At 38.0% G+C, this 27,181-nt stretch overlaps 1 protein-coding gene across 2 annotated transcripts in view; it reads right to left on the bottom strand.

Annotated features, from left to right (window-relative positions):
* SRGAP1 (SLIT-ROBO Rho GTPase activating protein 1) overlaps positions 1-27,181 on the bottom strand; it is a 271,830-nt gene that overhangs the window by 14,228 nt on the left and 230,421 nt on the right. For both annotated transcript variants that reach the window (XM_059080331.2, XM_059080329.2), the window contains exons 16-18: positions 8,721-8,826; positions 5,726-5,950; positions 3,421-3,500 (exon numbers count right to left, since the gene is read on the bottom strand). In XM_059080331.2, the coding sequence (XP_058936314.1) occupies positions 3,421-3,500; positions 5,726-5,950; positions 8,721-8,826 (411 nt within the window). The remainder of the gene's footprint in view (positions 1-3,420; positions 3,501-5,725; positions 5,951-8,720; positions 8,827-27,181) is intronic.

Raw genomic sequence — 27,181 nt, 5'->3', positions numbered from 1 at the left:
AACCACTCCAACTTAGGACTTAAGGAAATAATCTATCTCAAGCCTTGGGAAACAAATCACCTTAGAGAATCCCAACCACATTTCAGTCCTCTGGCAGGTTTGCAGTTTAAGTTCACACCACCTGGGTGGCCTGAAAAAATCTGAAATTAAAAATCTAATGTGAGGGCTTCCCTGGTGGCGCAGTGGTTGGGAGTCCGCCTGCCGATGCAGGGGATACGGGTTCGTGCCCCGGTACGGGAGGATCCCACGTGCCGCGGAGCGGCTGGGCCCGTGAGCCATGGCCGCTGAGCCTGCGCGTCCGGAGCCTGTGCCCCGCGGCGGGAGGGGCCACGACAGTGAGAGGCCCGCGTAACACACACACACAAAAAAAAAAAAAAAAAAAAAAAAATCTAATGTGGTCCCAAGCTGGTTATGCACCAGGCAGAAGTAAATGAAAACCCTCTCCGGAAGGACATACCTTCAACTCAACATAAAGGAATTCCATGAAGTTCTAAGAAATATGTAAAAAATTTATAAAACACACTGGAAATAAGATTCAATGAGCAAAAGCCGACAAAAACAAATCCAGTAAGACTTCAGCTATTAGCATGATTAGACACATAATCTAAAACAATGGAAAGGATTAATATTATAAGAGCAAATGACCAAGCAGATATGAAAGTAAACTGAACAGAACTTGTAGAAAATTAAAAATAAAAACACAGTGAATGGGTTTAAACCAGATTAGTCACAGCTAAAGAGGTACTAAGAAAACACTGACAGCTTTATATATTTGCATTAAAAATGTGTCAAAAAGTAATGTTAAATATTAAACTTAAGTTAGAGAAAAAAATGATCACTACAGAGAAAAGTATAAAAGTTTATTGGGTGACATTAAGTTACTAGAAAGGTGTTTGTGGATTGGAAGACTGAGTATTATAAAAATATCAATTTTTTTCATACTAATATATGTAGGATCAGTGCAATTGCAGTCCAAACCTCAACAGGTTTTTAGGTTTTTTTCCCTTGTTTATTTCAAGAACTTGAAAAACTGAGTTTAAAATTTAAGTGAAAAAGGCCAAGAATTGTTAAGAGGAACAGGTTCAGAGGTCTTGATTTACCGAATATTAAGATTAAAAGGTATCAAAATTAAGATGGGTGTAGGGATAGACAAGTGGACCCATGGAAAAGAACAGAGCCCAGAAACGGACTCATGCAGAGATGACACTTGATTTATGATAAAGGTGTGGAGCAGTAGAGAAAGGACAATTAAGACTGGGACAGTGGGGACAACTGTGCATCCATATGGAGAAAAAAGGGAACAAATCCCTACCTCACACCATACCTCCAAATAAATTCCTGGTAGAATTAAGACCTGTGTGTGAAAAACAAAAGCTGAAAGGATTTAGCAGAGAATATGGAAGAACTTCTTCATTAACCTCAGGGCACAGGATTTCTTAAAGAAGATGCAAAGTGAAACAACCATGAAGGAAAAGATTGGTAAATTCAGCGCCTTTAAAATTAAGATTCTCTGTTTGGCAAAAGACACAATAAGCACATGAGAGACCAGCTACAGAGCAGAAGATATCTGCAAATCATATATCCAATAAAAGACCTGATCCAGACTCACAAAGAACTCTTATAAATAAGAAAAAAACAAAGCCAAACTAAACTAAACTAAGCAAAAAAAGCCCAAAGAAAATAATAGCGGGCAAGTAGGCCCTAAATGGGCAAAAGATAGGAATTCCACAAAGAAGAAATCTAAACATACAAAAATTAGTATATCTGTATTAACCATGTTTTTCATTTTCTGTAGTGTGACCTCTGAGGCCTTGCTGCCCCTGGAGGGACTCTCCCTCCCAGGGTTAGCCAATTCCTAGGGACGGTAAACAACTCACCTGGAATGTGCTTTTCAAATACAAACCAACCAATCCAGAGCCTATATCCCAACCACCTCCTCTCTGGGGCTCTCACACTTTGGGCCACTATCTGTCTGCCCCAATCACTTCAGAGCCAGGTCCCAGACAACCAGAGACAGCCCCAGAACCCACTGAAATTATTCAACCTAGGCAATCCTAAGCCTGCTTACCCTGCCTCTCGTGTTCCTTTCTGTGGAAACCACAATAAGAGCTCTAACCCAGTTGTTCCTCTCCCTCTGCCTCCTGACTGGCCCTGGTGCTTTCCTTGGCCCCCTGAGGTGTGATGTGTCTCCTCCTCTTAGGAACTGTATCAACAAATTATCCTTTCAATGGTGATCATCTCCCAATCTGCTGGCCTTACCATACCTCAAATTTTCTATTAATACACTATATTTTAAAACAACATCTTCATCGTTAATCAGAGAAATGCAAATTAAAATCATAATGAGATGCCATTACACACTGACAATATTGGCAAAGATTACAATATTTTATAAAGTCAAGTGTTGGTACTTCCCTGGTGGTCCAGTGGTAAAGAGTACACCTTCCAATCCAGGGGACACAGGTTTGATCCCTGGTCAGAGAACTAAGATCCCACATGCTGCGGGGCAACTAAGCCCATGGGCTACAACTACTGAGCTCATGCGCCTCAATGAGAGAGCCCATGTGCCGCAAACTACAGAGCCCACGCGTTCTGGAGCCTGTGTACCACAACTAGAGAGAAAACCTGCATGCCACAACTAAAGAGAAGCCCCAGTGCTGCAATGAAGAGATCACACGCTGCAATGAAAGATCCTGTGTGCCTCAACGAAGATCCTGTGTGCCATAACTAAGACCCGACACAGCCAAAAAAAATAAAGGAAAAAAAAAATCAAGTGTTGATGACTATGTACAACTAAAAGGCTGTGACACTGCTGGTGGGAGTAGATATCCTTACAACCATTTTCAAAAATAGTTCGGCAGTATGTAGTAAAGTTGAAGACATGCTACTCCTACGTGTGTATATCCTAGAGAAACTCTACATTTGCAGTAGGATACATGTTCAAAATATTCATAGGTGCACTGTTTTTAATGGCAAAAAATAGAAAACACCTCACATATTCATCAATAATAAATACAATGGAATATAGGTAAATAAATGATTATAACTGCATGCAATAATGGATGAATTTCAGAAACAATACTGAGTAGAAAAAAATCATGAAAAATATATACATATGATTCCATTTATGAAAAGTTCAAGAAAATAGAAAATGAAACAATAAATCACTTAAAAGTACAAACACATAGTGGTTACCCTGGAGGGGTAAAGAAGGCAATGGGTTCAGGAAAGTGCAAAGGTAATGATACCTTTTTCTTAAACTTGGTGGTGGTTCCACAAGTGTTCATTGTAATGTTATTCTTCGCACTTTACACATATTTAGTAAGTATTCTTTTGTATCTACTGAATTCTTAATATAAGCAATTCTTAAAAAATGGATATAAAGACTAATTTTATAGTAGCACGGGCACAAGTGCATACCGTCTTCACTGGTGTGGGGCTCTGTACCAGCGTCCTGATCCACTTCCTCCAATGTACCGTGCTCACTGTATGGGCTGTCGCTGAGGAGCAGAAATAGAAATTCATATGAAGGCAAAGTGGAAAGCATTTCAAAGATGCACAATTGCTACTGTAAAAAAAATAAATAAATAAGACTTTGGAATGGCAAAGGAGTTACTGGACAGCCTTTCAGTGGAATGCTGGAGCCTCTTAGATTCTCTAATCCTATGGGATTGTATGTACCTTTATCTTTGACACATTACAACTCTGTAAAGACAAAATTAACTTGTAGGAAATTGATAGTATTACAAATAATTTTTATCCATAAAAACTAAAATTTGTTGAATTCTAGTGGAATATGATTATTGCCCCATGGATATACCAGTTTTTGCAAATTCATTTCAATATTCCCTACTGCATAAAAATGGATGGCTCTTCGGTTTCTGCTTTGAATTGATTGTAGTATCTTTTTTATCTTTTCTAGACACATGTTCATTTTTGTATCTGAGAGTCAGATTTTATCCTTTAACATTACCACTATCTCTTCTCAAATGTATGCTGATAAATGGAATGCAGTGGTTACAAATACAAACCTGACATTACTGTAAAAGCCCATTTATATTGCTGGCATTGGGGGACAAGGATGACTCCTATATTACTGACTTTCTGTTTAAAATGAGCGATACCCATAAAAAACACTATGTATGGGAGAAGGACATAATCAAGCACGTGTTACTGGCTGCAAGACTCTTTATTATGGGGCTTTTACCCTGTTTGTAAAATTGGAGCAACCACAAAAGTTCTAGAATACAATGCATCAAATAATATCGACCAGACATCCACATACTTGCTCTGTGATAAAATGAACAAGACAACAGAACTACTGACATAGCCCTGAATATTTGGAAATACTAAACATGACTGACACTGGCCTTGAAACAAATAAAACTAGGAAAATAAAATTCTGAATCTCACCAGGGCTGAGTTTTATTCATTTATCTTCCCAGAGCCAAGCTTAGTCATTATGTGCATGTAGTAAGTACTCAAGTAAATATTTTAAAATTGAATTTCACATAAAATTGCTAGATATATTATAAAGCTAGAATCTATCATGCTTTATTGTTAATTTAGCAGTACTTGTGGAAATAGTCAACTCTCAATTTTCTTAAGGCATAGGATCATCTGTGGTTTAAGAATATACTGTGGTTTAAGTAAAAAATAAGTGTATTCTGAGTTATTTAGATCTTTCAGCTACTTCTTCTACTTCTACTTAATCTCCAGGAAGGCAGTGGGAAACAAAGTGTCCTGAGGAGGGTCCAGAATGAAGGACTTACACAAATTCATTTCCAGCTCCTCCTTAGTCTGATCTGCACAAAGCAGTTTCCGAGGTAGGCTGGGAGGCAGCTGCTGAGTGGGAAGACTCGTGTGGACTTTGGAATCAGACAAGACTTGGGCTGCGTCCAGTAACCACTAGCCATTGGACAGGCTCCTTGGCCTCTCTTAACTTACCTGGTAGAGTGGTTGTGAGGAATAAAAGAGATCATATGCACTGAGAAGCTGGCACATGGTAGGGGCTCAAGGAATCAAAACCACTTTTATTGTATATGATTTCTTAGAAACTAGCACTCGTATATCAAATAGTGAACATAAACATTTTAGGGTTCCTTACCTTTGGGACTGTTCAATTGACTATACCCCTCATTTTTATACTTCATTGGGAGGTGACTACACTGCCATATTAAAACATTTTTATCCCAACAATATAATAATAAATTTGCTCAAAGTGACCATAACTGGTTAGGATAACATTTATTGGTAAGAATGAAAATGAAAATAAGAAAGAATGAAAACACATTTGGTTGACAGCACTCCTTTTAAATGAGATTTTCGAAATACTTTATATAGAATCAAAACTATTTAGGAATAAAAATGAAATCTGTCAATTCAATCAGTTATCTTTTCTTGATATAATGGTAAAAATTAACACAGGTCTATATATCAAAACCATTCTCTACAAAAGTCATGATAGGATGGATATATCTATAAAGATGTCGTGCTTAGGGAAAAGAGAGGGGGGATGAATATGAAATTCCATAATAAGGAGCCAGTGTTGTCATGGATTTTAGTATTCTAATGTATTGCAAGTGTTCTTGCTGCTGCTTTTTTTTTTTTTTTTTTTAAATTGGAAGCACTGGCAGCTTATAGTCAGTTCTTTTTCTTAATTAAGTTGATATCTGTACTTCCATAATTCTTCCAGGGGGAGAAGGACTAAAATTCTTGGACTTACCAATAGTCATCTCCAGCCATACATTTCTCATAAACAGGGCCATCCAGCTCTTTAGCATCTGGGAAAATAGTCTCATGGTGGATGATGATGGTTTTGACAATCTCATTCACATGAGCCTGGCAGGACACTTGATCCTGTATTTCTGGGACAGGCATCAATGTGGGTCCAAAGCAAATGGCCAGGTTATAAGGGTCCATCATGTTCTCATCACTGTACTGTGAAAGACTACGAAAAGAAGCAAGAAAGGAAATAACATGAGAAAAAAAGAAAATCAATGTTTAATAAGATACTTCCTATTCTAAAAATACCGATCTAAAAGATTTTATTTGGTTTTTATTATTAGAATAAAATGATATTCCATCCTACTTTAAGGTGGCTCAGCAAATTCCAAAGAAAGTAAAGCGACTTACAACCTTTCAACTTGGTAGAAACTGAAAGGGGAACATAAATCCTGTTTGCTTAAGTGGTATTTTTTAAAGCCACAAGGGAGTTTAAGATAATCTCTACTACAATGGAGACAAGGATCAAGTAAATGAGTTTCATTTGTAAACATTATGGTCAGGATGTAAATGCTACTCAAGTAAATAAATCTGGGAGGGGCAGCAGTGATCTCTATAACGCTTTATGGAGATCTTTAACATTGTCCTCCAACTAACCAAAAACATTTCAGATTTCAGTTTTTTTCCCATAAATCTTGAGGAGAGTCTGGAAGAAAACAAATCACCTTTTCTTTGTACCCACTGAGAGAAAGCAAGCAACTCCAGGCTTTGTAATTTGCTTTTGGGTAAGACTAGCAACACTAGGTGACAACCAGTGTCATAAAACACACAAGTGCAAGAGAAGGGGAAAAGAATCCTCAATTCTTGCATTCCATTTAAAGCTGGTAAGCTACAAACTCTGAGGAGATTTCCAGTTGTCTAGTACTAATTTCTAAAATCAATCCAATGGCTATTTGTGAGATATTTTTCACAGGTGACTGAAAATAAGCCAGCTCTTTACTGCTATGCCTCGTAACACATGGGCAAGGTGCTGTTCCAGGGAGAATCTATCTTACAGTGTATAGAATGTCAACATTGAAAGGAAATGTTAAAATCCAGGTGAACAGATGACAAATGGAAGGAGAAAAAAAGAGACTCTATATTTGTGAGATGTTGACAGACACAAAGAAACTGAGATACCATGTGACATGATACTTTACCCTGTTTTGGAAATAAGATAGCCTAGAAAGTGGAAAATACAAAAGCATGATTTCCACAGGTAACATATGTCTTTCCCTTCTGCCATTTCTCAAACATAAAATCTTAAAAACAGTTCACAAATAACAGCCAATGATCATGTTACAGATCATCTTGAAAATGAATGCAGGAAGGAAAAGTGAGATTCAGAATAAGAATGGTCTAATTTTCAAAAGACCCACTTAAGCTCAATGGGGAGTCACAGTCTTTCTGGGTCTTTAATTTTGTGCTGGCTTGAAGAGCAAAAACTTGACATAAAAATGTTACATACATGTTTTGATTTTACAATTAAAAGAGAATAGTTTCTTTTCCCAAAACTCCTGTCCCAAGCATCCTACCCTAGAGGCTGGGCCTTGCCTCTGCATGAAGGCAGATGCAGGGAACCAAGGGGCATCTTTGGGCAGAAATGCTGGAAGCAATGCCGACCGTCTGACTAATGGCATGGTGGCCATTCTGTTGAGATACACGGTGAATTAGATTCAGGTTTTGAGAACTTTCTTGATTCATGGTCAGTCTGCTTTCCTAATCCATTGTGGTTTATTCATTCACAGTTGGTTTCGCTCAGGTGTATCAGGAAAATTTGGCAGGGACAGCATCGACAGGACCAGCAGGAATGCAAGGTGCTCCATGGTGGGGAAGGAGAGGCACATGCAATTAAAGGTGAAGATGGCAAACCTTCAGATTTTTAAAACTGCCTGGGTGACTTGGCTTATTTAAAGGTAAAAATTTACAGGATGTATTTAACCTAAAACAGTTTATACCCATCTCTCTAGATACTGCTAATTTCCAGGGGTGACTTCTGTACAAATGTCATTTGTGAATGCTTTAGCTCCATTCTGTATGGTTCCTTGCCAGCATTTCCCTATTTTAGGATAGTTGGCTTGCAGGGGGTCAGCCTGAATGGGTATGACTTCAGGAAGAGTTAGCAGGGTTGTAATAAATCCACATGGCTTTTAAGAACTTAAAACTTCCAGTGAAATAGAGAAGAGAAAATATCCTAATTTTAAGAAGGGAGAATTCATGCTAGAGTGAGAAAGCATTTCTCCAAGCTTACTCTGCCTGGATTTTTAATTTCCAGTTATTTAACTGAAACGCTGAAGTGCAAGGGGGCTCTTAGATAGGACCTGGGGAAGATGTTCTTATAATGGAGCCCATGTATCTACAAGTGACACAACTGAAAATCAAGTTGCCTAAATTAAAAGAGTAAAGTTTCCTTGAAAATAATGCAGTGATTTTTAAGATTTCTGTTACATTGTTTTAGAGAATGTTTTAGAAATATCATCTCTTTGACAAGGTCTCATTATATTGAATTTGCAGAAAATTATTTCTTGGATTTGTGTATAAATCTCACCTACACTTTCCCTCCTTCCCTGACTACAACTTTAAAAATCACAGACATTTCCTGCAGTGAGCAGGTGGTTTACATCATTTTAACGAAAACATTTATGACACTGGCTTTGGATGGAAGTTGGAAAAACACGTAATTCACTGAAAAGTGCTCTTTTTAGTAATACTTGTATATTTTTGCAATTATGGCCACAGTTTCTGCATATGGTGACAAGGCTTATTTAAGGTAGGTCACACAAAGAGTTTGATCAGCTGAGGAAAAATGCACCTTCAGTCTCTATTCAATCATTTCCTCTTCAACTCTGCTGATAAATGGAACCCAATGTACATGTTACAGAATCCAAGAACAAAGAACTCAGAGGGGTGCAAATGGAATTAAGATGAGCATTTTGGCAGAGAATTATGGTACTTACTGATTGAGGAAGGCAAAGAGGTACCTCATCACTATAAGGACCGACCTGGGCAAGGTCAGGAGGAGTTTGCGGATGTGAAGCGCCCTCTCATAGAGATTATCTATTCCTATAGACAGAAGAGCACATGATCAGGATGCTTTCACTGGCCACATTTAAAGCAGAATACTCTAGCACCCAAATTTCAGGTACATATCTGAACATAAGCAATACTTTGCCTTTGGGTGAGATGCAGTCGTAACCAATAAAGCAAATAAGTGATCAGCTAGGGTGTAGCACCATTTCCGAGCGTGTCTCCTCTGACCGATCACTGTTTTCTGATTTCCATGGTCTTGGCCTTTAGCAACTTAGAGTCTTCTGAATTTAAAAATCATTTTTCACATGTTGCTATTTCTACATTTTGCATCTGATATGGTTTAAACTCCTTTTTGCTGCATGTTAACTCAGGTAACTTTTTTGGGACATGACACCTCTCCCTCTCCATGATTCATTAATTCATCATATATTTGTCATTTACTGTTATTCAGGCAATGTGCCAGGGTTTGAATCTCCTCTTCCTCAAAACTATCCGAATATTTTATTCTTATGACCTTTTACCTTGTATTATATTATTTCAACAAATTTTAAAAATACGTATTTTAGGAGAGCCTACTAGATTTCAAGCACTAAGTTAGGCGTTAGAAATACATTAGTGATATGATTCCTGCTCTCACAGAACTTTTGCCCTGGTGTTTATAGTTATATATTTCCTTATCCTGTTTTCCCTGTGGGATGGTGAGCTCCCTGAACAGAAGGTGACCTTGGACTTCCTAGTATTATTTAACCTCTTTATTAGGAATATAAATTGTCCAAAGCTTCTCAATACTAAAGTGTTGTGAATAACAGCAAAAAAGTTAGTGCTAATAATCTCTGTATACTGCTCTACATTTTACAACGCATTTTCACATTTGTTATCTAATTTAATGCAAAAAACAATACACTGGAGTAGGCAGGCCAGGCACTAGCATCGCCATTCAGTGGATTAGCAAAATGAGCACTGGGTAAGTGGCTTACCCAAGGTCAGCTGGCTAGAAAGGTGGAACTAGAATTAGAAACTGTTTTCTATTTCATAAGTCTGGCTATCTTTCTTGATTTCAGAGTACCTTTATAAAGTACAACTTTTAAAAAAAATTATTTATTTTTGGCTGCCTTGGGTCTTCATTGCTGCACGCAGGCTTTCTCTAGTTGCGGCGAGCTGGGGCTACTCTTTGTTGCGGTGCACAGGCTTCTCATTGCAGTGGCTCGTCTTGTTGTGGAGCACAGGCTCTAGGCGCACAGGCTTCAGCAGTTGTGGCTCCCGGGGTCTAGAGCGCAGGCTCAGTAGTTGTGGCGCACGGGCTTAGTTGCTCCGCGGCATGTGGAATCTTCCTGGACCAGAGATTGAACCTGTGTCCCCTGCACTGGCAGGTGGATTCTTAACCACTGTGCCACCAGGGAAGTCCCTATAAAGTATAACTTTGAAGATATCCAATAAGCATACATTTGAGAAAAATATTTCAGAGACTATTTCAAAAACATTTTGAAGCTTACTATGATTTCATGGTACTACACTGTTCTTAATTGCTCTTGAGATAATCATATATCCTATTTGAAAATCTCAGGCCTTAGCTTCTACCACTATAGCCAATTGATTCTCTTCCCACTTCTCAGGTTTTTGGACCCTCTCCCATCCATGAATGTGGTTATTCTTTAAGGATCTCTACTTGGTTCTCTTCCATGGCAACCTCATCCAGTCTCAAGGTTAGGACCATCACGTCTATGAAGATGGTATCTTTGCTTCATTTTTCTCCCTTGTCTGGGACATAAGTCCTGTTGCTTTTACCACTGGATATCTCACTGCTAACTTCCTAACTGAATTCTTTAGTATTGCTAACTTGGACCATCATAATACTCTCCTAACCTCAAGTTTCCCTTTCTAATTCCTCTCAAACCAGCAGTTCTTAACCTTGACTTGGAATCACTTGGGAAGATTTTATTAAAAGGCTGATGCCTGAGATTCTTTTATGCAGCCAAGGTTGAGAACCACTCATGCCAAGCCTTGTTTCCCTGGAATCTTGAGTGCTGACTCCAGCTGCTTTCCACTTATTATCAAACCACCATGTTAATAAGGTATTTTATTTTTTCATTTATTTTCCACAGGTGAAAAGATGGGGAAAAAAATATTAGGAATATTCTCACTTAACCACTGAGGAGTTTGCAAAACAACAAATCGTGTATCAGGATTCCTGGGAAAAATCACTTTCACTCCCAACTTTGAGTATGCTGTAGCTGGAACTGTAGCTAACACCTTTGAGAAAATGGATTTCAGAAACTCTCAAAAAGAATGTAAGTCAACACTCTATGACATAAATCACAGTAAGATCCTTTCTGACCCACCTCCTGGAGAAATGGAAATAAAAACAAAAATAAACAAATGGGACCTAATGAAACTTAAAAGCTTCTGCACAGCAAAGGAAACCATAAACAAGATGAAAAGACAACCCTCAGAATGGGAGAAAATATTTACAAACGAAGCAACTGACAAAGGATTAATCTCCAAAAGATACAAGCAGCTCATGCAGCTCAATATCAAAAAAACAAACAACCCAATCCAAAAATGGGCAGAAGACCTATTCTCCAAAGAAGATGCACAGATTGCCAACAAACACATGAAAGGATGCTCAACATCACTAATCATTAGAGAAGTGCAAATCAAACCTACAATGAGGTGTCACCTCACCACAGTCAGAATGGCCATCATCAAACAAAAATCTACAAACAATAAATGCTGGAGAGGGTGTGGAGAAAAGGGAACCTCTTGCACTGTTGGTGGGAATGTAAATTGATGCAGCCACTATGAAGAACAGTATGGAGGTGCCTTGAAAAACTAAAAATAGAACTACCATATGACCCAGAAATCCCACTACTGGGTATATACCCTGAGAAAACCATAAGTCAAAAAGAGTCATGTACCACAATGTTCACTGCAGCACTATTTACAATAGCCAGGACATGAAAGCAATCTAAGTGTCCATTGACAGATGAATGGATAAAGAAGATGTGGCACATATATACAATGGAATATTACTCAGCCATAAAAAGAAATGAAATTGAATTATTTGTAGTGAGGTAGATGGACCTAGAGTCTGTCATACAGATTGAAGTAAGTCAGAAAGAGGAAAACAAATACCGTATGCTAACACATATATATGGAATCTAAAAAAAAAAATGGTTCTGAAGAACCTAGGGGCAGAACAGGAATAAAGACACAGAAATAGAGAATGGACTTGAGGACACAGGGAGGGGAAAGGGTAAGCTGGGACGAAGTGAGAGAGTGGCATGGACATATACATACACTGTACCAAATGTAAAATAGCTAGTGGGAAGCAGCTGCATAGCACAGGGAGATCAGCTCGGTCCTTTGTGACCACTTAGAGGGGTGGGATAGGGAGGGTGGGAGGCAGAAGCAAGAGGGAGGAGATATGGGGATATATGTATATGTAGAGCTGATTCACTTTGTTATACAGCAGAAACTAACACCACATTGTAAAGAAATTATACTCCAATAAAGATGTTAAAAAAAAGCATTAAGAAAAAGAAGAATGTAAGTCAAACACAAGGACCTACTGTAGAGCATAGGGAACTATATTCAATATCTTGTAATAAACCATAATGGAAAAGAATCTGAAAAATAAATAACCGAAAATCACTTTGCTGTACACCTGGAACTAACGCAATATTGTAAATCAACTATACTTCGCTAAAAAATAAAAAAAGAGAAAAAAGTCAAAGATTATCATCCAATGAACATTTTTGTAACACAAGTTTTCAACATAAACCTATAACTAATAATAGTGTAATTTCAGTAATATTGAAGTAAAACATTTATATTCTGCTTTTTTATTTGTAAAGTATTTCAAAATGGAAAAAATTACAATACTACGAACAAGTCAGTGTCACATCTATCAAGTATAAGTACTTTGTTTTATATACTTCCCAGACAATGGTCTTGATTTTTTTCTGAAAAAGGGGAATAATAGACTTTAAAAGAAGTTGTTAAACAGGTGCATAAGTTTACTAAGGTCACAAGAACTCAGTAATCAAGTTATCAACATTTCTACCTAATTCAGTCTCAAGAGTGTCAGTAGGACCAAAACATGTCCCAGGGCAACTGGTTTATCTTTCATGACAACTTCATGGGACACTTGAAGAACCCACATTGTACAGATAGGGAAGATGAAATACCTACAGATGATTTGCAAGGCATTGAGAGTTTGGTGGATTGAATTTTGCATCTATAAATGCTATATAGGTTTAGGCATAGTTGGATTATTGTTTCATATCTGAAATTAACTGGTTAAAAGTTTATTAGCTAAGATAACTGACTTTTAAAAAAAGTATGACTGTTGTTGCTGCTTTAAGTTAAAGATAAAAAGATGATCTAGCATACTTGTGTATAGAAAGACTATCTTAAAAAACAAACGAAAACTCTCAAAGGCAAAATTACACAGATTATGACCCATTATTAAAAGTAAACATTGAGATTATCATCTATTCCTCTGGGCATTAAAAAAACTGTTTGCATAAATAATTTTATATCATACCTCAAGACAAACAATTACAATGTTTAATATATATCTGTAAATATTAAATTGTAAAAAGGAACTGTCCCATTAATGGGCCCCCTGATTGGCAATACCCTTTACTCTCTTCCAACCACATATAAAGTCATATAGGGGTTATGATTAAGAACAAAGTAGCAAGAAACTTATACTATTGTTTACAGAAGATCTGGAGTGTTTCAAGAGTTAAGGCTACTGATTCTCCAACTAACCCTCAGTTTAAGGTTAAGGTCAACTATCAGGGAGAGGGTTTTAGCATCTTAAAGCTAGTTTTGGGGTCCTAGAGTTAAAGCACAAAAGGAAAGGAAAGAATGCAAAAGGAACCACTTAATGTAGTATTGATCTTTAATATTTGTCAATTTCCATAGGGGGCCTGTCATTTTTAGGCTAGAAGAGAATACAGTAATTCCTCTTGGAATTACTTCCAAGAGGCTTCATCTTAATTCAAGATCCTATTGTTTCTATTTCTGAGTTCTAAACTCAGTTCCCCTGCTCCTTAAAGGCAGTCTTTTTTTTTTTTACTTAAAAAGAATTGGGGAACAGATATTTACATACCAATTTCATAGTAGCATTATTCATAACAACCAAGGGGTGGAAATAACCAAAATGTCCATTGATGGACGAGTGGATACACAAAATGTGGTATGTACACACAATGAAATACTATTCAGCCTTATAAAGGAAGGAAATTCTAATATATGCTACAACAAGGATAAACCTTGAAGATGCTATGCTAAGTGAAGTTAAGTCAGACACAAAAAGCCATACATAAATACTGTATAATTCCACTTATGTGAGGTACCTAGAGTAGTCAAATTCCTAGAGACAGAAGGTAGAATGGTGGTTGTCAGAAGCTAGAGGGAGGGAGGAGTTTAATGGGTAGAGTCTCCTCAGTACAGCATGATTAAAAAATTCTGGAGACGGATGGTGGTAACAGTTGCAAAACAATGTGAAGGTATTTAATGCCACTGAACTGTACATTTGAAAATGATTAAAATGGTAAATTTTACATTATGTCTATTTTACTGCAATAAAAAAAAGAGTGGCATAGGGGTGCTCTGTGAGATGCAAAGGAAGATTTCAGGAGAGAAAAGCAACAGGAATATAAAAAAGTGACAATAAGAAGACTAAATAAAATTGTGTGAGGCAGGCATTCATAAACGAAAGCAAAACAGAATTGCTGGCATTCCTGAAGTAGAAGAAAATCAATGTTTCCCAAAGGCCAGACCACGTTGGCTGTGAGTAGGACTCGGATGTTACCTGGCTGGTTGCTTAACAGGCTTGCAGCACGCATCCTACAGGAATCGCACTCTTGTGCAAATGACTCATTAACTCTCCTGAGTCCAGTTAGCGGGTCAGAATTTATGGTTGCTACAGATACTCTGATTAACGTGCATTCCCCCCTGGCTCTGAGTGTTGCAATACATGGTCTTTCACAATTTTATGCTGCATGAAAAGATGGATCTTTTCCTCAGAAAAGTCATCAGTGAGGAAAATCAGTATTTCATCTGGATTTCTTTTATGATGGCCTTTGTTTCCATGTTTCAGCATCTCATGTAATTAGGTAAAAGTGGCATTCATCCAACTTAGGTCACATGCTCAAAGCTCCCTAGGCTAATTTATGTTCTTTCCCTAGCATTGCAAGGTTCCCATATCAGGATGCCAACTTCACAGCATGGGGGTTTGACACGTCTATGTAAACGTGTGTGGAAAATTCAGCACCAAACACAAGTGAATTCAGAAAACGGCAAAAAGTTCAAATGGCCACTCCTCTGAAAATATCAGTTCTTCTGTGGCACTATTTGTAAAAGTGTTTGTCAGAAAACAAGATAACACAAGATGCAAATTTATCCTTAAGTATAAAGACAGGGAAGGAAATTCCTTGATGGCCATATTTAGAAATGGCTTACGTAAGAGCAGGTACACAAATATTTCTGAGCTCCATAGCCCAACAAGCAGTAATCAAGGGGAATTTAACAGTTCCAGGGTATTTTTAGGTTCAGTGTTAGATTCTAATAATGTCAAGGTATCAATCAGTTGTGTGTAATAGTGTATGTGTGCGAATGAAAGGAAAAGAGAAAAACAGATGTTCTAGTACATTTGGATGGATCTTAGCTTAGCCTTGAGATGATTTACCAGCTGTTCTTCTAGGTAAGAAATGAACTGCTCGTAAATCTCTCTAATTAACCATTAATACACTTGGATTCTGTGAATTAAGCCATTGTGCTCTTTCCTAGTTAACTAGCAACACTGTAGATATAAATATATAAGTAATGTCTCTCCTGCTGAACTGCCATATTGAAGTTAGTAAAGAAACTAAGTCTTAGCCTAGGAAACTTTACCTGTTCAGTCCCAATACTAAGCCTATTAAACATTTTTAAGGAGAAAAGGAATCTTTGAGAAAATCATTATAAGGCATGAAACAGAAATTTATAGAGTTCAGAGAGAAAACTACCACGTATGGCAGTAGAGCCGAATTTTTAGCAACAAAAACATACACTGGAGCGCCAGGAAAAGAGTTCAAAAGATTTTTACATAAAATGATCAGATACGGGCAAACAAATTTATGTACCAAGAGGCTCATCGTGGTATTTTTGTATAATTGAAAAATAACTGTAAACAACCCAAATTTCTAAAACTAGGGGATTTGTTAAATAAAAACCATTATATGGACACTAAAAACTATGTTTTGAAAAACAGTGATGTGGGAAAATGTTAAGAACATCATTAAATTGAAAAAGTTTAAAAAAGAGCAAATATGGGGCTCCCCTGGTGGTGCAGTGGTTGAGAGTACGCCTGCCGATGCAGGGGACACGGGTTCGTGCCCTGGTCTGGGAAGATCCCACGTGCTGCGGAGCGGCTGGGCTCGTGAGCCATGGCCACTGAGCCTGCGCGTCCGGAGCCTGTGCTCCGCAACGGGAGAGACCCGCACAAAAACAAACAAACAAACAAAAAAATGTTATAATTTTTAATAACAGATTTATTGAGATATAATTCACTTATTTGAAGTGTATAATTCAATGGTCTTTAGTACACTCAGAATTGAGCAACCATCACTTCGGTCAATTATAGAACATTTTCATTATCTCTAAAAGAAATCTTACATTCACTAGCAGTCATTTGGTATGATACAGTTTTGGGGTTTTTTTGCGGTACGCGGGCCTCTCACTGTTGTGGTCTCTCCCGTTGCGGAGCACAGCCTCTGGACACGCAGGCTCAGAGGCCATGGCTCATGGGTCCAGCTGCTCCGCGGCCTGTGGGATCTTCCCGGACCAGGGCACGAACCCGTGTCTCCCGCATCGGCAGGCGGACTCTCAACCACTGTGCCACCAGGGAAGCCCCATGGTATGATACAGTTATAATCAAAAGTATGTAGTTATGGTATATCTACATAATGGAATATTATTTGACAATTAAAAAAAAGTGCTGACACATGCTACAACAATGGATGAACCTTGAAAACATGCTAAATGAATTAATCCAGTCACAAAAGACCATATATTGTATAATTCCATTTATATGAAATGGCCGGAGTAGGTAAATATAGAGAAAGTAGATTAGTGGTTGTCTAGGGCTGAGGTTGGTGGTGCTTATGAGTAAATGGGAAGTGTTTGCTAATTGGGATTTCTTTTTGGAGTCAGGAAAGTGTTCTAAATTTGATTGTGGTGATTTTCATAATCCTGTGAATATACTAAAACCACTTAATTGCAAACATTAATGGATAAATTGTATGGTATGAGAATTGTGTCTCAATAAGCTGCTTTTAAAAGTACATAGGTATATATATATATATATATATATATATATATATATATATAGAAAAAATCTGGGAAGATATTAAAAAGGTTAATATTATCTTTGTGCAAAAGAATTATAGATGATTTGTTTTACTTATTTTCTAATTTTCTATAGTAATCACATATTAGTTGCACATTAAACAATTATTTTAAAAAAGCACTGATTGGCTATTTGATGATTTTAAGGAATTACTGTTATTTTTTTAAGGTATGAGAATAGTATTGTGGCTATGTTATATAAAAAAAGAAAAGAACTGTCATTTCCCAGAGACACACACACAGATGATATGATCGATGTCAGAGGGATAATATGGGGTATACGTGGGACAAGACTGGCTAAGAAATGGAAATTGTTAAAGTGGGGTGATTATATTTATATTATTTATACATAAATATATCTTTCTGTATCCTTTGGTAGATGTTTGAAATTTTCTACAATAAATAAGTCAAAAAGAAGGTAGGTTACAAATAGGATAGTACAGTTCCACTTTTTTTTATTTGTTTTTTTTTAAAAGTGGTAAAAACAGATTTTATTTAGAAGCTATTGCAATATAGGAAAAGAGACCTCAGTCTAGAACTGGGGTCAATTCCAAAGACAGCATGGGTAAGTGGGGATTTATACCACTTTGGCTTTTAAAAACAGTTGTGACCTAAATGTCCATGGACAGATGAATGGATAAAGAAGATGTGGTACATATACACAATGGAACACTACTCAACCATAAAAAAGAATGAAATAATGCCATTTGCAGCAACATGGATGCAACTAGAGATTATCATACTAAGTGAAGTAAGTCAGAAAGAGAAAGACAAATACCATATGGTATCACTTATATGTGGAATTTAAAATATGACACAAATGAACTTATTTATGAAACAGAAACAAAATCAGGGACATAGATGATAGACTGGTGATTGCCAAGGGGGACGGAGGTGGGAGAGGGTAGGAGTGGGAGTCTGGGATTAGGAGATGTAAACTGTTATATACAGAATGGATAAACAACAAGGTCCTACTGTATATAGCACAGGGAACTATATTCAATATCCTGTGATAAACCATAATGGAAAAGAATATGAAAAAGAATGTATATATAACTTGAGTCACTTTGCTGTACAGCAGTAAGTAACACAACAGTGTAAATCAGCTATACTTCAATAAAAAAATAAATTAAAAAAACAGTTGTGTGTGTATATGAATATAAATGATCAGAATGCATACACACTATTGATTCTCTTTGGGTAGTGGCATTATGGAGGACAGTATTTTGTTCTATGTGCTTTTTGAATATTTTTCTAGTTTTCTACAATGACTACATGTTGGTTTGGTGATAGGTTAAAAAATCTGCCCTCCTAAAAAAAGTTTGCTTGTGTCCAAATAGTCCCCTAAATAATAACACATAATGATAACACATAATGAAATGCAAATGTTTCCTCTGTGTTCAAAGCCCCAAGGCAGTCAGGAAAAACCATGAATGCTTGAGCAGGTCTACTAGAGCAAGTCACTTGGATCTATGCCCTAGGGAACCTCAGAGCCACAGTACACGGACATTTCAGAAGCTGCCCAGACTGTGTGGGTATGATCTGGAGCATTCACAAAGTGGATGGTTTACAAAAAAAAACAAAAGCAAAAACAAATCCTTGGGTGAGAAATGGAGATACTATCAAGCTTATTTCAAATTTAGACTGCCTTTGATGTCTTCATCCAGATAAGTAATTTTTAAAAAGAAATTTATAGTGAATTGGGGATGAATAGTCCACACTGAAAAAAAAGAAAGAGAGAGAGAATGCTAAGACAAATTCCCTTTTACTACACTTGCAAGCAAGCTTCCAAAGAACATGGTATTTAGGGGCATAAAAATGGCACAATAATAACTCACCACACACACAAATCTTTCCCCAAACAATTCAAAATTAGGTAAGCAAAAGGTAGTAGGTGTTCCAGAGACTTACGTAAACTCTTAGAAAAGATGAAAAGGGAAGTTTTTCTATACAATAGAACTATCACATGAAATTACCTTAATAGGGAAAATCAAATCCAATTATGGTGATGCTAGAAGATGACATGGACAAAGCAATCGATCTCCATGAAACCTCTCTCTCTCTCTGCTAACATTTCTAAATCTTTTGCTTCTATCACATACTTAGATCGCATTTATTTGTAAATGTCTTATCTCCTGTAGTAGATTTTAAACCTCCTGAATGCAAAAATCAAGTCTTTGAATCCTGAGAAAGTTTTGCAACATTGTAGGCAATTAATCAATGGTCCAAATCATTAAAAGTTTGTAATATCAATGAAAGGATATAATCATGAATGACATATTATACCATTTTCAAATAATTCACAGACAATCCAAGAAAAAACAGATATATCATGGTCACATGGTAAGAGAAAATGCATGCCTAAAGATAAATCAATAATAGCCAGGAACCCCCATTTAAATAGATTAGATATTGGAAGAAAGGGGGTTGTTATATATAGTGCCAGTAAGTGTTCTTGAGAAACATCCCATTCTGCAAAATTATGTACTAAAAATAATAGGACTTATAATAATGTAGGGTTGGGACAGACTATTCAACATCTACTAAACTCTGTAATTAGAGCACTAACAAAAACATTAAAAATACTAAAATTACTAGCAAGTTAAATCTCTACTGGTGTGTGCACCTAGCATCCTTAGTGGCCTTAATCCCTGGAGACTCCAGCTTCTATGAGATGTCGGTCCTGGAGGGTATTCATTTCCACTAGAGACTATTTTCATAAAAATTAGCCCAAGGATATTAACCCATCTTTTTCATTAATCCATTGTTTAAATACAGGGGGAAATGTCTCTGCAGCTTCTTTATTTGCACCTGCAGAATTTCATATAAGGCACTCCTTGCATAAAAGAAAGATATTTTGAGAGTTTAGAAGGATGGGACTGGAGTCAGAAGACAACTGCTCAGACTGCCAGAGCACCCTGGTCACTGTTCCTCATTAGATGCTTAGAGGGCTAAATCAAGAGTGTTGGAAGAGGAACTGTAGAGCTGGGCTTCTTCCTGGACCTGGACTTACCTCTTCAATGGCTAGGTGGCTGACAGAGTCTTGGTGCTCCAGCCAGGTGTCAGGCCTGAGCCTCTGAGGTGGGAGAGCCAAGTTCAGGACATTGGTCCACAGAGACCTCCCGGCCCCACGTAATATCAAACAGCAAAAGCTCTCTGAGATCTCCAACTCAACACTAAGACCCAGCTCCACTCAACGACCAGCAAGCTACAGTGCTGGACACCCTATGCCAAACAACTAGCAAGACAGGAACACAACCCCACCCATTAGCAGAGAGGCTGCCTAAAATCATAATAAGTTCACAGACACCCCCAAACACACCACCGGATGTAGTTCTGCCCACCAGAAAGACAAGATCCAGCCTCATCCACTAGAACACAGGCACTAGTCCCCTCCACCAGGAAGCCTACACAGCCCACTGAACCAACCTTACCCACTGGGGGCAGACACCAAAAACAATGGGAACTATGAACCTGCAGCCTGCAGAAAGGAGACCCCAAACAAAGTATGTTAAGCAAAATGAGAAGACAGAGAAACACACAGCAGATGAAGGAGCAAGGTAAAAACCCACCAGACCAAACAAATGAAGAGGAAATAGGCAGCCTAACTGGAAAAGAATTCAGAGTAATGATAGTAAAGATGATCCAAAATCTTGGAAATAGAATGGAGAAAATATAAGAAACAATTAACAAGGACCTAGAAGAACTAAAGAGCAAACAAACAAAGATGAACAACACAATAAATGAAATTAAAAATTCTCTAGAAGGGATCAATAGCAGAATAACTGAGGCAGAAGAACGGATAAGTGACCTGGAAGATAAAATAGTAGAAATAACTATCACAGAGCAGAATAAAGAAAAAAGAATGGGGCTTCCCTGGTGGTGCAGTGATTGAGAATCCGCCTGCCGATGCAGGGGACACGGGTTCGTGCCCTGGTCTGGGAAGATCCCACATGTCGCGGAGCGGCTGGGCCTGTGAGCCATGGACGCTGAGCCTGCGCGTCTGGAGCCTGTGCTCCACAACGGGAGAGGCCACAACAGTGAGAGGCCCCTGTACCACAAAAAAAACACAAAAAAACCCAAAACACTATTAAAAGAGACAAAGAAGGACACTACATAATGATCAAGGGATCAATCCAAGAAGAAGATATAACAATTGTAAATATTTATGCACCCAACATAGGAGCACCTCAATACTTAAGGCAAATGCTAACAGCCATAAAAGGAGAAATCGATAGTAACACAATCATAGTAGGGGACTTTAACACCACACTTTCACCAAGGGACAGATCATCCAAAATGAAAATAAATAAGGAAACACAAGCTTTAAATGATACATTACACAAGATGGACTTAATTGATATTTATAGGACATTCCATCCCAAAACAACACAATACACTTTCTTTTCAAGTGCTCATGGAACATTCTGCAAGATAGATCATATCGTGGGTCACAAATCAAGCCCTGGTAAATTTAAGAAAATTGAAATCATATGAAGTATCTTTTCTGACCACAATGCTATGAGACTAGATATCAATTACAGGAAAAAATGTGTAAAAAATACAAACACATGGAGGCTAAACAATACACTACTAAATAACCAAGAGCTCACTGAAGAAATCAAAGAGGAAATCAAAAAATACCTAGAAACAAATGACAATGAAAACACAATGACCCAAAACCTACAGGATGCAGCAAAAGCAGTTCTAAGAGGGAAGTTTACAGCAATACAATCCTACCTTAAGAAACAAGAAACATCTCAAATAAACAACCTAACCTTACACCTAAAGCAATTAGAGAAAGAAGAATAAAAACACCCCAAAGTTAGCAGAAGGAAAGAAATCATAAAAATCAGATCAGAAATAAATGAAAAAGAAATGAAGGAAACAATGGTTCTTTGAGAAGATAAACAAAATTGATAAACCATTAGCCAGACTCATCAAGAAAAAGAGGGTGAGGACTCAAATCAATAAAATTAGAAATGAAAAAGGAGAAGTTACAATAGATACTGCAGAAATACAAAGCATCCTAAGAGACTACTACAAGCAACACTATGCCAATAAAATGGACAACCTGGAAGAAATGGACAAATTCTTAGAAAGCTATAACCTTCCAAGACTGATCCAGGAAGAAACAGAAAATATGAAGAGACCAATCACAAGTAATGAAATTAAAACTGTGATTAAAAATCTTCCAACAAACAGAAGTCCAGGACCAGATTGGCTTCACAGGTGAATTCTATCAAACATTTAGAGAAGAGTTCACATCCCTCCTTCTCAAACTCTTCCAAAAAATTACAGAGGAAGGAACACTCCCAAACTCATTCTATGAGGTCATCATCACCCTGATACCAAAACCAGACGAAGATACTACAAAAAAGGAAAATTATAGACCAATATCAGTGATGAATATAGATGCAAAAACCCTCAACAAAATACTAGGAAACAGAATCCAGCAGCACATTAAAAGGATCATACACCATGATCAAGTGGGGTTTATTCCAGGAATGCAAGGATTCTTCAATATATGCAAATCAATCCATGTGATACACCATATTAACAAATTGAAGGAGAAAAACTACATGATCATCTCAAAAGACGCAGAAAAAGCTTTCAACAAAATTCAACACCCATTTATGATAAAAACTCTCCACATAGTAGGCAGAGAGGGAACCTACCTCAATATAATAAAGCCCATATATGACAAACCTACAGCCAACATCGTTCTCAATGGTAAAAAACTGAAACCATTTCCACTAAGATCAGGAACAAGACAAGGTTGCCCACTCTCAGCACTATTATTCAACATAGTTTTGGAAGTTTTAGCCATAGCAATCAGAGACGAAAAAGAAAGAAAAGGAATACAAAACGGAAAAGAAAAAGTAAAACTGTCAGTTTGCAGATGATGTGATACTATACTAGAGAATCCCAAAGATGCTACCAGAAAACTTCTATAGTAAACTTCTGGTAAAGTAGCATGATATAAAAATTAATGCACAGATATCTCTTGCATTCCTATACACTAATGATGAAAAATCTGAAAGAGAAAGTAAGGAAACACTCCCATTTACCACTGCCACAAAAGGAATAAAATACCTAGGAATAAACCTGCCTATGGAGACAAAAGAACTGTAATCAGAGAATTATAAGACACTGATGGAAGAAATTAAAGATGATACAAATAGATGGAGAGATATACCATGTTCTTGGATTGGAAGAATCAATATTGTGAAAATGACTATACTACCCAAAGCAATCTACAGATTCAATGCAATCTCTATCAAACTACCACTGACATTTTTCACAGAACTAGAACAAAAAATTTCACAATTTGTATGGAAACACAAAAGACCCCGAATAGCCAAAGCAATCTTGAGAAAGAAAAACAGAGCTGGAGGAATCAGGCTCTTGGACTTCAGACTATACTACAAATCTGCAGTAATCAAGACAGTATGGTACTGGCACAAAAACAGAAATATAGATCAATGGAACAGGATAGAAAGCCCAGAGATAAACCCACACACATATGGTCACCTTATCTTTGATAAAGGAGGGAAGGATATACAGTGGAGAAAAGACAGCCTCTTCAATAAGTGGTGCTGGGAAAACTGGACAGCTACATGTAAAAGTATGAAATTAGAACACTCCCTAACACCACACACAAAAATAAACTCAGAATGGGTTAAAGACCTAAATGTAAGGCCAGACACTATCGAACTCTTAGAGGAAAACATAGGCAGAACACTCTACGACATAAATCACAGCAAGATCCTTTTTGACCCATCTCCTAGAGAAATGGAAATAAAAACAAAAATAAACAAATGGGACCTAATGAAACTTAAAAGCTTTTGCACAGCAAAGGAAACCAAAAACAAGACGAAAAGACAACCCTCAGAATGGGAGAAAATATTTGCAAACAAATCAACCGACAAAGGATTAATCTCCAAAATAAACAGGCAGCTCAATATCAAAAAAAACAAACAACCCGGGTTTCCCTGGTGGCGCAGTGGTTGAGAGTCTGCTTGCTGATGCAGGGGACGCAGGTTCGTGACCCAGTCCGGGAGGATCCCACGTGCTGTGGAGTGCCTGGGCCTGTGAGCCATGGCTGCTGAGCCTGCGCGTCCGGAGCCTGTGCTCCGCAACGGGAGAGGCCACAACAGTGAGAGGCCCGCATACCACACACACACACAAAATCTACAGACAATAAATGCTGGAGAGGGTGTGGAGAAAAGGGAACCCTCTTGCACTGTTGGTGGGAATGTAAATTGATACAGCCACCATGGAGAACAGTATGGAGGTTCCTTAAAAAACTACAAATAGAACTACCATATGACCCAGCAATTCTACTACTCGGCATATACCCTGAGAAAACCATAAGTCAAAAAGAGTCATGTACCACAATGTTCATTATAGTTGTATTTACAATAGCCAGGACATGGAAGCAACCTAAGTGTCCATCAACAGATGTATGGATAAAGAAGATGTGGCACATATATACAATGGAATATTACTCAGCCATAAAAAGAAATGAAACTGAGTTATTTGTAGTGAGGTGGATGGACCTACAGTCTGTCATACAGAGTGAAGTAAGTCAGAAAGAGGAAAACAAATACCATATGCTAACACATATATATGGAATCTAAAAAAAAGAAAAGAAAAGAATGGTTCTGAAGAACCTAGGGGCAGGACAGGTATAAAGACGCAGATATACAGAATTGACTTGAGGACATGGGGAGGGGGAAAGGTAAGCTGGGACGAAGTGAGAGAGTGGCATGGACTTATATACACTACCAAATGTAAAATAGATAGGTAGTGGGAAGCAGCCGCATAGCACAGGGAGATCAGCTCAGTGCTTTGTGACCACCTAGAGGGGTAGGATAGGGAGGGTGGGAGGGAGATGCAAGAGGGGGGAGATATGGGGATATGTGTATATGTATAGTTGATTCACTTTGTTATACAGCACAAACTAACACACCATTGTAAAGCAATTATACTCCAATAAAGATGTTAAAAAAAAAAGAAAGATATTTCTGTAGATTTTCCTTTTTTTCCCTTATCTTCTTCCTATTTTGCTTCGTATTTAATTTTGAGAAAGCTTGTCTTGGATTGTTACAAAACATTTACTGTGCAGCGAAAAATCATGCTGGAACCAACACAACTTCTGGGTTAAGCTAACATCATTTCTAAATGCACGTGAAGTAATTATGGCAGCGAAACACATATGTTGCTGGAGAGATAGATTGGTAAATGGCTGACCCAGGTATTGGCATATGTGACCTGAGTTTGTAGTAGGAGTAGTTGTAATAGTGGTAATGATGACAGCTAGCAACATATACTTAGGCTCATTATGTGCCAGGCATGATGCAATAAACACTTAGTATGGATTATCTCCTTTATTCACACACATTCTATGAAGTAGATAAAGAAGCAGATATTAAAAAAGATTAAATATTTATCTCTGCCCAAGGTTACAAAGTTGTTAAGTGGTGAAGCTAGGATTTGAACCTAGATCTTTCTGACTCTAAGGCTTCAGCTTTTAATAACCACAATAAAATAATATTTCTCATCTAATGAAAGTGTGATGTGATTTTGCAATAGTAAATGACAATGCAGCCCACTGGTCTTTATCCAGCTGGCATATGTAAACATAAATGTTGATGATGTATGTACTTAGAAAACCACTGAACATTAGAGAGTGCCTATAATTTTTGCAGATTTAAACTTTCTGGCTAAGCTGGTGAGGGAAATCTTTGCACATGGCCAAAGGAGAATTCCAGAAGTGTGACACCTTCTCAGTTCTTTCCAGCTGAGTCAGAGGCTGCTGTGATGACTCAGCCTATGCGAGGGCCTTGGAATGGACACTCAGGCACACTTCTGAATTCCACACACGCATCAGACTGTATGGGGCGGGGGTGGAGGTAATTATGACCAGGGAATTCATACCCAATGAGATCTAGGACTTCAGGCATGGATGCCAACCAAATAATTTCGGTGGAATTTTGACTTTTCATTTAAATTCTATTTTAACAACTATGAATTATTCACTGACCACATGACTAGAATTAACTATGCCAAGCACTGGAGCTACAAAATGGAATAATCTATCAAGACCTCACACGCCCATGGAGCTAAATGTAGGCATTTCATTGAACATACTCCATGCTGGGCACTCTTCTTGGCACTTTACATGTATTAACTCATTTAATTCTTACAACCCTATTATATATGGACTAATGTTCTCCCTATTTTATAGATGATGAAAGTGAGGTGCAGAGAGGTTAAGAAACTTGCTGAGCAATTTGGACCTAGGATTTGGACCTAGGTTGTTTAAGTCTGGAACCTACATTCTTAGCCTCTTCCCTAAACTCTCTGTAGTAGAGGGAGACAGAGGGGTTAAAAGTAATTGTAATGCAGGGATTTAAGAAAAATTATAGACATATGTATACAATGGAATATTAGCAGAGGAGAAAGTGACTAATGCTGCCTCGGGTACTAGGAGGATGGCAGTCTGGGAGGAGTGCCAGTTCAGCAAATCCTTCCTAGTGCATGTCAAATGGCTGTCAGGGACAGCAGATGAAACAGCACAGGCAAAGACACGGAGGTGGGAAATGGCCTGGCATGCCTGCAGGTTGCTATTGTTGAAATCGAAAGGCAATAGGGGGCTTCTCTGGTGGCGCAGTGGTTAAGAATCTGCCTGCCAACACAGAGGACACAGGTTCGAACCCTGGTCTGGGAAGATCCCACACGCCGCAGAGCACCTAAGCCTGTGCGCCACAACTACTGAGCCTGTGCTCTAGAGCCCACGAGGTACAACCACTGAAGCCCGTGCTCCTAGAGCCCGTGCGCTGCAACAAGAGAAGCCACCACAATGAGAAGGCCGTGCATCACAACGAAGAGTAGCCCTCACTTGCCGCAATTAGAGAAAGCCCGCACGCAGCAGCAAAGACCCAACGCAGCCAAAAATAAATAAATAAAAGGCAATAGGGTA

Source organism: Kogia breviceps, chromosome 12 (genome assembly GCF_026419965.1).
Source record: "Kogia breviceps isolate mKogBre1 chromosome 12, mKogBre1 haplotype 1, whole genome shotgun sequence".
NCBI lineage: Eukaryota > Metazoa > Chordata > Mammalia > Artiodactyla > Physeteridae > Kogia > Kogia breviceps.
This window is presented reverse-complemented; position numbering and strand designations above follow the sequence as displayed.